Below are 8,709 nucleotides of genomic sequence, written 5' to 3' on the forward strand. Positions count from 1 at the left end.
TGGGGGATCTCACTCAATCTTCCAAGCAGTCTGAGGGCTAAGTACCACTGTTCTGGGTTGTGGACTTTTTAAACATTTTTAAATTTTTTTTAACTTTTAAGTTTATATTGGAGGATAGTTGATTAACAGTGTTGTGTTAGTTTCAGGTGTACAGCAAAGTGAATCAGTTATATTGTACATATACACATATTTTATATACATATTGTACATATATACATATTTTACACACATATACACGTATATTGTACATATACACATATTTTATACACATATACACGTATATTGTACATATACACATATTTTATACACATATACACATATATTGTACATATACACATACACTGTACATATACACATATCTATTCTTTTTCAAATTCTTTTCCCATTTAGGTGGTTACATAATTTGGAGCAAAGTCCCCTGTGCTGTACAGTAGGTCCTTGTGTCCACTGTAACCTTGCACAGTAGGTTATCCATTTTAAACGTAGCAGTGTTCATTGTGAATTAATTGAGCGCTTGCTACCTGCCAGCTCCGTGGCACGCACTCTAAACCTGTCCTCCCGCGGACTCTGAGGGAGCTCCTGGGACCTGCCCTCTTGACGGGGACTCGGGCGAGGCCCAGAGCTTGCCCAAGCCTACCCTCAGGTTGGCACTATAAGTTCTAGAAGAAGCAGCAGGGCGTGTTTTAGAGATAAAGCCCCAGGAAGCAGGCGACTTTGCCTGTGGGTACGCGCCCCTTTAAGTAAGGTCTCACTTTCCTCCAAAGCGCAGTGGGTTCCTCAAATGCTCATTGGGCACCTGACGCGCGGCTGAGATCCGTGCTGGACGCAGAGGGCAGTCGCCCAGCTGAGTGGCTGCTGTGGACACAGGCAGGCCGACTGGGAGGTCTGGCTGGTTTCTGTCCCAGAGAAGCTCTGGAGATCAGGTGCTGCAGGACGTGTAGCGTGGTGGCAGGTACGAAGTGCTCGGTAGCAGGAAAGCAGCGTCCACCGTCACCTTTTCGTACCTGGAGCTCAGGCACGTTTCACATCAGGTCAAAGGAGACAGGTTAAAGGGGACTGGGTTTGACCCACGTCAGCAAAAGGCGCTGTGACCACACAGATTTACAAAGCAGTCATTTTGCGTGGTCCCCTCGCCCCACCCTGCCCTGCAAGTAGGAATATCTTTGGAATTTTGTCTGGATTTTTTTCTTGTGTGTTCGGACTACACTAACGGTCCCTTCCTCTATCAACAGGCAGTTTGCTGGATTTCCTGAAGAGCGATGAAGGGGGCAAAGTGCTGCTTCCAAAGCTGATTGACTTCTCTGCTCAGGTGAAGTATGAAAAAACCGGCATGCTGTAAATTTGCAAAACCTCCCCACTTCAGACTCGGGATGGAATTGTGCTTCCAGGGAGAAGGCCTTTGCGTTGTGTTTCCCAGTAGCGGTGATAACAAAAAGCTCTCCCAAAGGACTTGTCTTGGGAGGCGGCGATGGGTGTTTCCCTTGGAACGTGTGCGCGCGCGCGTCGAGTGTCGACCTGGATGCCGTTGTCTCTGACCCAGGTCCACCTCTTTATGCTTGTACTCATTTCTGCATGAGAGATAGGAACAGCACCACTGAGCTGAGCAGCTTGCGTGCATTTTGGAGAAGAACTCCACGGGGTGTAAGCACAGCACCTTCTAAGTGATGCATCTGTGGTGTTGAAGTTACCGATCTAAAGTACCGATGCCTTTAAGACCTCAGTGTTCCCAAAAACAGACGAACTGCCTTCCTTCCCTCTCTACCCCCTTTCACTCCTTCTCGTTGGGTGTGTCTTTAGGATTCTGAGAAATACTCATTTATAGCATTTCTAGTACTAGCCTAAAAGTTGCACATTTGTAGAGTTTGGAATCACATGATGTTTTCTGAAGCGTCTTTAAGGGGAGAGGGAAGTTACCCAGAAACCCAGCCCTTTGCCTGGCATCGCAAGGAAATGCACATTTGCATGTCGCCAGCTACTGACTTTTCAGGGTTTCGTTGTGTCCGTCAGTCATGTTCAGCGATTTGCTTGTCTCTTGATATTGGTCATGGGTGGTTCATGCTGGGAAGACCACATACCATAAAGCCCAAAGGAGCGTGAGAAGTTTCTAGAAGTTCTGGGAAGGGGGGCTGGTTATGGTCTTCATTTCCTGTGCCCATTTCTTCCTCAGACCCTCTTTTAAAACCTGGGAAATTGATACGGCCTTCTTGGGAAGACGAGGCTGAAGGAATGAGTTAGTCCACGGGTAAAGCACTTTGAGGAAGACCCGGAACACGTACCGTGCAGCAGAGTGTCAGGGGCAGAGCCAGAGCCCGGCATCCTGGACTGGAGCCGGTGCCGAGGCCCGGCCACTCGGTAGCCACTGTCAGGAGGGCCTTTGCCTCCTTGGGGCAGTGTATTCGCTTGTCTGAGGGGAATGGTCACTGCTGCTTCAAGGGCATGTGTTGAGGGTTAAAGTCAAAGCTTGGGTCACTCTTGGCACCGATGAACGAGGCCCTCCGCTCGCCCTGTTGGATGGGGGCGTTGAGAGGGTGTTGTGAAGGCTCCCCAGAAAGGGAAAGGGGCTGACAGGGATGTGCAGGCGTGGGGCGCGGGGCCTGGAGGCCTGAGGGGTCACCCCCGCCCAGGTCCTAAGGGTCTGATCTGTGCCTACCGGTCTGTAGGGTGGAAATTAGCATGTCGGGGCGTGTACTACACCTGAGTAGGACTTCATCTTGTCAGGTGGGCATTTTGTATTTGATTTTGTATAGCTTATCTCATAAAACCTTGACATCTTCAGAGGTTTTAAGGTCCAAGTCAAGGCCTCCGTCTCTAGTCTTTAACTTTTAAATTGCTTCTATTACTACAAAGGTTAACTTTTTCTAACAGAAGCGAGGTGCGGGGAGAAGTTGCTTTCTAAACCTCTGTAACTCGCAAAGTCACTTATCACAGAGCCTGGCACTGGCCGTGACTTTCAGGTCGTAGGTTCCGGGAAAGGCCGGGTGCCATCAAGGCCACTGCCACGGGTCACCGTCCAAGCCAGAGCACCAAATCCAGCTCACGGGGTGAGGCCCTTGCTTACCTGTCTCAGGCTGGCTTTCCCAGCAGCGACTGCCAGCTGCAACATCTAGTGTCACGTGCAGGAGTGTTGAGTGTCCGTGGAGAGGCAGCTGCACTCAGAAAGGCCCCGGCAGGTGGGGTCAGCACGAAACTCATGGTCTTCACAACAGAATCCGTGTCCTTTCGAGTCCGTCTTTGTTCACCGTGCCAACCTGGCCCAGCCCTTCCCTCAAGGGGGAGCGCGTGAGACCCGCCGCCCCTTAATTATCATCTGTTTCATCTGCTTGTGGCTTTTCTTATTATAATATTGGAGGGGCCTGCACCTTGGCAACGGGGGTGGCACCTGTGCGCCCCGGTCTCAGTCTGAGATCCTATACCACACACATCTGCTCCCCGTTAAGCATGCCTGCTGCCCCATCCCACCGGGGTACCACCGCCTGGCAGTACAACAGGCCTCCGTCTTCATGTGCCTTTCTGGAATGATCTCTATACAGAGAACGTCATCTCTGAATTTTTTCGCCTTTTCCTCTCCATCACGTGCCAGTAATTAACATTGTAGCTTTCCCATAGGGAATAACTCAAGAATAGGAAATGTGAATAAAGCTGTGGCCCAAGGTGATACAGGACGGGGTCTCCCCGGGGTCTCCCCTGGCGGTCCAGTGGTTAAGTCTCCGCGCTTCCAACGCGGGGAGCGTGGGTTCGATCCCTGGTGGGGGAACTAAGATTCCGCGTGCGTGGTGCGGCAAAAAAAATAAATGAGAAGGTGATACAGGACACCCGGAGCCTTTCCCACCCCTTTTCTCCACTTGAGTATTTAGAGTGGAGGCAGGGTAAAGCAGAAGAATTGGTGAGTCCATATGTGGCGTTTGAACTCTAACAATTAGCAGCCTGTAACATACGTTCACACTTCCCTTTTGCCATTTGCATCGTCAATAGCATCAGAGGTTTGGGAAACCGAATGTTCACAAGAAACTGGAGTTAAATGCAGCAGGTTTTCGCAACGGGAGACTGAGCGTAGAAATAAACCAGCTGACTGACTCCCAGCTCCAGAGAATAAGGAAACGGGGCAGGGGGAGGGGGAGGGGTATGTGGGGTCAGTACTGGGACATTTCCCAGACTCTCCTCTGGCCTCTTCTTCCCTTCTCCCCACCACCTACTTCCCCATGCTCCTTTCCCCTCCCTATTCTCCCTGAGGGCCCATCGAGAAGGGAAGGAGGTGAGGGCACGTGATCGTTCACATGAGAGCTGATTTCATCACTTCCTGTCCGAGGATGAGTTCTGAAAGGCTCTTCGGAGCCCCAGTATAATCCACAGCCCCCCAAGCCGTGTCTCAGGCCACACCCGCCTTCTTCTCCACTTAATGGAGATTAAGAAATCCCAACGAAATCAGCTCCATCCAGTGCTTTCCTTCTTGTATTAAATGAAGCCACCTTGGCCTTTTTGCACTGAAGTAGGAAAATGACCCCTTTGCGGGGAAAGTTTGATAACTTCAGAGCAGAGAGACTTTGCCTAATTCCCTTCCAGCCCTTGCCTCACGTGAGAGAAGAAAAATGAACCTGGAAAGAGGAGGGGATGAAATCTGTGGGAATTCCCTTCAGCAGAGGCAGAAATGGAATCGTAGACTTGTCAAACGGAGAGGGAAAAAAGTGGGAAATTCACACTTGCAATATGGAAGTCAGATAAATCATGTTGTAATTCAGGCCAGGGAATCAAAGCATTTCTTGGTCTCTGGAGGCAACATCCCTGACGTATAAAAAGTACCAAAAACGAAATGGACAATTAGGTGTGAGTAAAACTGTAATAAATACGGGAGAATCAAAATTGTTGGTATAATAATGGCAGCAAGTAACATTTCTTTAACTCTTTCTAGATAATAAAACACTTCTGCTTCCATCATTAAATTCGAGCCCAACAACCTTGAAAGCATCTATGTTGTTATTTAATACATTTTACAGATGAGGATACCTTTTACCTTGAACTTGCCCGAGGTTACAGAAAAGTGGGTAGAATTGCTGGGCTCCATCCTGGTGCCTCTGACTGTAAATAACTCTGCTTCTGTCCTCTGCACCCCACTGCCATTCCGTGAGCTGAGTTGCCCCTGTGAGGATTTTGCACCGGACGCTATGCTGATACGCATTTTCCCCTTGTATGGATTTCGATTATCAGAATTAATAATGTCTTCAGCATTCCCCCCCCCCAAAATCTCCATCACCAAGATGTAGATTTTTCTATCACAAAGTGATCGTGCTCAAGATACAGTTTGCCCCCTAGTGTTAAAGTTTAAGCCGCATTTAAGTTGGAACCTGGGAAAGCAAAGCAGGTAGGACACCTCAGTCTACCATCCTGTGATTCTCAGCCAGTTTAGTACAAAGGCCTTTGACATCAGAGCCTCTGGGTCCGCCCTCATTACGGTATCTACTGACCAAGAAAACAGCATACAACCCGGGGAGCCCTTGTAATAACTCTAAGTCGGAGCCCACCAGTCTGTTGGCAGTAAATGGGGTCTGAAGTGTCTGGAGGGGGCTGTTCTGGGGAAGTGTCTGGAGTACTTGCCAATGAGTGGGTCTCCTCATTCTGTCTCTTTGTAAAGAATCTAAAAGATAAGTTACCATCTCATTGTCCAGCTCAAGGCTGCCCTCCATACCTCCCCCCAGCTACAAATAATATCATAATGAAGCAGCTGCGTTATCTGACTGACGTGTGGGACACCCAGCTGGACATGTCCCAGCGGGCCAGGGACTTCACCGCGGGGCCTGGGCTTGGAGGCGGGGCGCGAGCTGAGAGCCCCCCAGCTCCTTCCCCGCTGTCACTCTGACCCAGGTCGAACACTCTCTCAGGGTGAATGACCTCATAGCTGCCTAACTAGCCTTGGGCTTCAGCTCTGCTTCTTCCAGAGCCCCGTCTGTCACACAGCAGCCAGAGTGCTGCTCTAAGACCTCTTTTTTAAAAAAATTTTATTTATTTAGTTTTGGCTGTGTTGGATCTTCGTTGCTGCACGGGCTTTCTCTAGTTGCGTCGAGCGGGGGCTGCTCTTCATTGCGGTGCGCGGGCTTCTCACTGCGGTGGCTTCTCTTGTGGCAGAGCATGGGCTCTAGGTGCGCAGCTTCAGTAGTTGTGGCACGCGGGCTTCAATAGTTGTGGCTCGTGGGCTTCAGTAGTTGTGGCACGCAGGCTCAGTAGTTGTGGCTCGCGGGCTCTAGAGAGCAGGCTCACTAGTTGTGGCGTGCGGGCTCGGTAGTTGTAGCTTGCGGGCTCTAGAGAGCAGTCTCACTAGTTGTGGCATGCGGGCTCGGTAGTTGTAGCTTGCGGGCTCTAGAGAGCAGGCTCAGTAGTTGTGGCGTGCGGGCTCGGTAGTTGTAGCTTGCGGGCTCTAGAGCGCAGGCTCAGTAGTTGTGGCGTGCGGGCTCTAGAGAGCAGGCTCACTAGTTTTGGCGTGCGGGCTCGGTAGTTGTAGCTTGCGGGCTCTAGAGAGCAGTCTCACTAGTTGTGGCGTGCGGGCTCGGTAGTTGTAGCTTGCGGGCTCTAGAGCGCAGGCTCACTAGTTGTGGCATGCGGGCTCGGTAGTTGTAGCTTGCGGGCTCTAGAGCGCAGGCTCAGTAGTTGCGGCGCACGGGATTAGTTGCTCCCCAGCATGTGAGATCTTCCCGGACCAGGGCTTGAACCCGTGTCCCCTGCATTGGCCTGCGGATTCTTAACCACTGCGTCACCAGGGACACCCCTAAGACATAAGTCTTAACTCTCTCTAATCCAGTCTGATAGGTCAAACTTCGTATTTCCTTGTTGTAATTTGTGTTTATTTAATATAGATGAGGTCATGCATCTTTTCCTATATTCTTTGTTTGCAGTTTCTTTTTCTGGGAACTGTTTCTTTAAGTTTTTTACCCCTTTTTTGTTATTAGTTCATCATTATCCATCCTTTCTAATTATTCTTTTCATAACACGTTAGGTTTGTACCGTATGTGCTTGTTTGTACGTATTGAACTGAATATTACAGTTTTTCATTTTTTTGAAAACTCTCCATAAACTGTATGTACCTATTACAATATAATATTCTCTTCCTGTGACTGTATCGTGATTTCCTTACCATTGCCTGGCAGATGAACGTTTGGAGAATCTCTACTTTTTCACTAATGTAAGTAACAATACAAAACATTTCTGTGGACAAAACTTTACTTTCTGCATGTAGGTCCTTAGGCCCCAGTAGCCAGATAAGAGAGCAGAGTAGGAATGTTTCTGAGTCACTTGACAGTCACAGCTTGTTTTCACCGAGCAGAACTGCCCGTTTGTGCCCAGTGACTTGTTCCTCAGCTGGAGGTGTGTGAGGCGTACCCAGTCAGGCCACATTCCTCCTCAGAGGCAGCACTGATCCGGCCATCACACATCCTCTGTCCTGCAAAAGACTGGAAAGAAGTGCCAATGGCTTTCCTCTCGTTTCTCCATCCCTGGCATAAGTTGAGAACGTGCTGCTTCCTTCTTCTCCTTCCAGGGTGATAAGCATGGTTCGTTAGCTGCAGATCAGGGGTAGGTCATCTAAGTATTTATTTATTTATTTGGCTGCACTGGGTCTTTGTTGCGGCACACAGATCTTTTGTTGCAGCATGCGAACCCTTAGTTGCAGCATGCATGCAGGGTCTAGTTCCCTGACCAGGGATCACACCCAGGACCCCTTCATTAGGAGCACCTAGTCGTAGCCACTGGACCACCAGGCATATCCAGGGGTAGGTCATCTAGATGACAGTAGTAGCGGTGAAATTGATGCAGAAGAGGGGAGAGTAAGCAAAGGAGATTTCTAATCTTAGTGTAGGTTCTTGGCTGCCCTGTCCTGGGGGTACAGAGTGGGGAGTGCCTTCCCTGACTGGTGGGGGGTGATCCGCGACAGGGCATCCCTCTACAGCCTCAGGCAGCCGGTGTCAGGGAGCCCCGTCAGCGGATGCAGAGCCTGGATCCAGCTTCTCCTAAGGGTGGCGGCAGCCACTCAGCAGAGGGGAAGCAGTGTGTCTGAGGCTGCATTCGGGCCCCTGTGGGCAGCCGCCCACCTACAGCCCCTCAGCTCTAAGAGAGCAGCCCTTCTGTCAGTTCATCTTGCCGAGCCAGGTCTGGATGTGGGACTTCCTGTTATGAGTAGCGGCGGTATTCATATTAGTCATAGCGATCATTCATCTCCATCATGCACTGAGCGGCCTTGCCTTCTCCTTTTCAGTCTCCTCTGGACTCTACCAGGTTGATGCTATTCTTATTGCCACTTTGCAGAGTGGAAAACTTGAGACTTTGAGAAGAAACTTGCCCCCATTTCGTATCAAATCCAAGGTGACTCATTGTAAGTCTCTGATCCACAGTCACAACTGTCCAACTGTCTTCTGAGGCATCATTGGTCTACTTCCTTCGAATCTCTAATTGTGCGTTCACGTCAAGGCCGGGTTCATTTGAGGGTAGACTGAGGCGTGGCCTGGGGCGGAAGTGATGCGGGAGGAGCCTTGACCCCTGCCTGGTGTGGTTTGGTCCTCCAGGTGTGCACGGGCGTCCCCGTCCAGGGCGCCAGCACGAGCTGCCATCAGCACGAGCTGCCATCACCGGGGGGTGATGGGCGTTGCCCGCTCTCCCTGTGGCCAGCAGCCTTTACCACCTCTGCTCCTGCTTTCCTACAACTGGAAGCTCCCAGTTTTATTTTTCAAT

At 50.2% G+C, this 8,709-nt stretch overlaps 1 protein-coding gene across 6 annotated transcripts in view; it reads left to right on the forward strand.

Moving 5' to 3' along the window:
- Positions 1-8,709, forward strand: part of LYN (LYN proto-oncogene, Src family tyrosine kinase) — a 108,958-nt gene that overhangs the window by 77,396 nt on the left and 22,853 nt on the right. For all 6 annotated transcript variants that reach the window (XM_059043385.2, XM_067017860.1, XM_067017862.1 and 3 more), the window contains exon 10: positions 1,233-1,309. In XM_059043385.2, coding sequence (XP_058899368.1) covers positions 1,233-1,309 — 77 coding nt within the window. The remainder of the gene's footprint in view (positions 1-1,232; positions 1,310-8,709) is intronic.

The sequence above is a fragment of the Kogia breviceps genome, chromosome 17 (genome assembly GCF_026419965.1).
Source record: "Kogia breviceps isolate mKogBre1 chromosome 17, mKogBre1 haplotype 1, whole genome shotgun sequence".
Lineage (NCBI taxonomy): Eukaryota > Metazoa > Chordata > Mammalia > Artiodactyla > Physeteridae > Kogia > Kogia breviceps.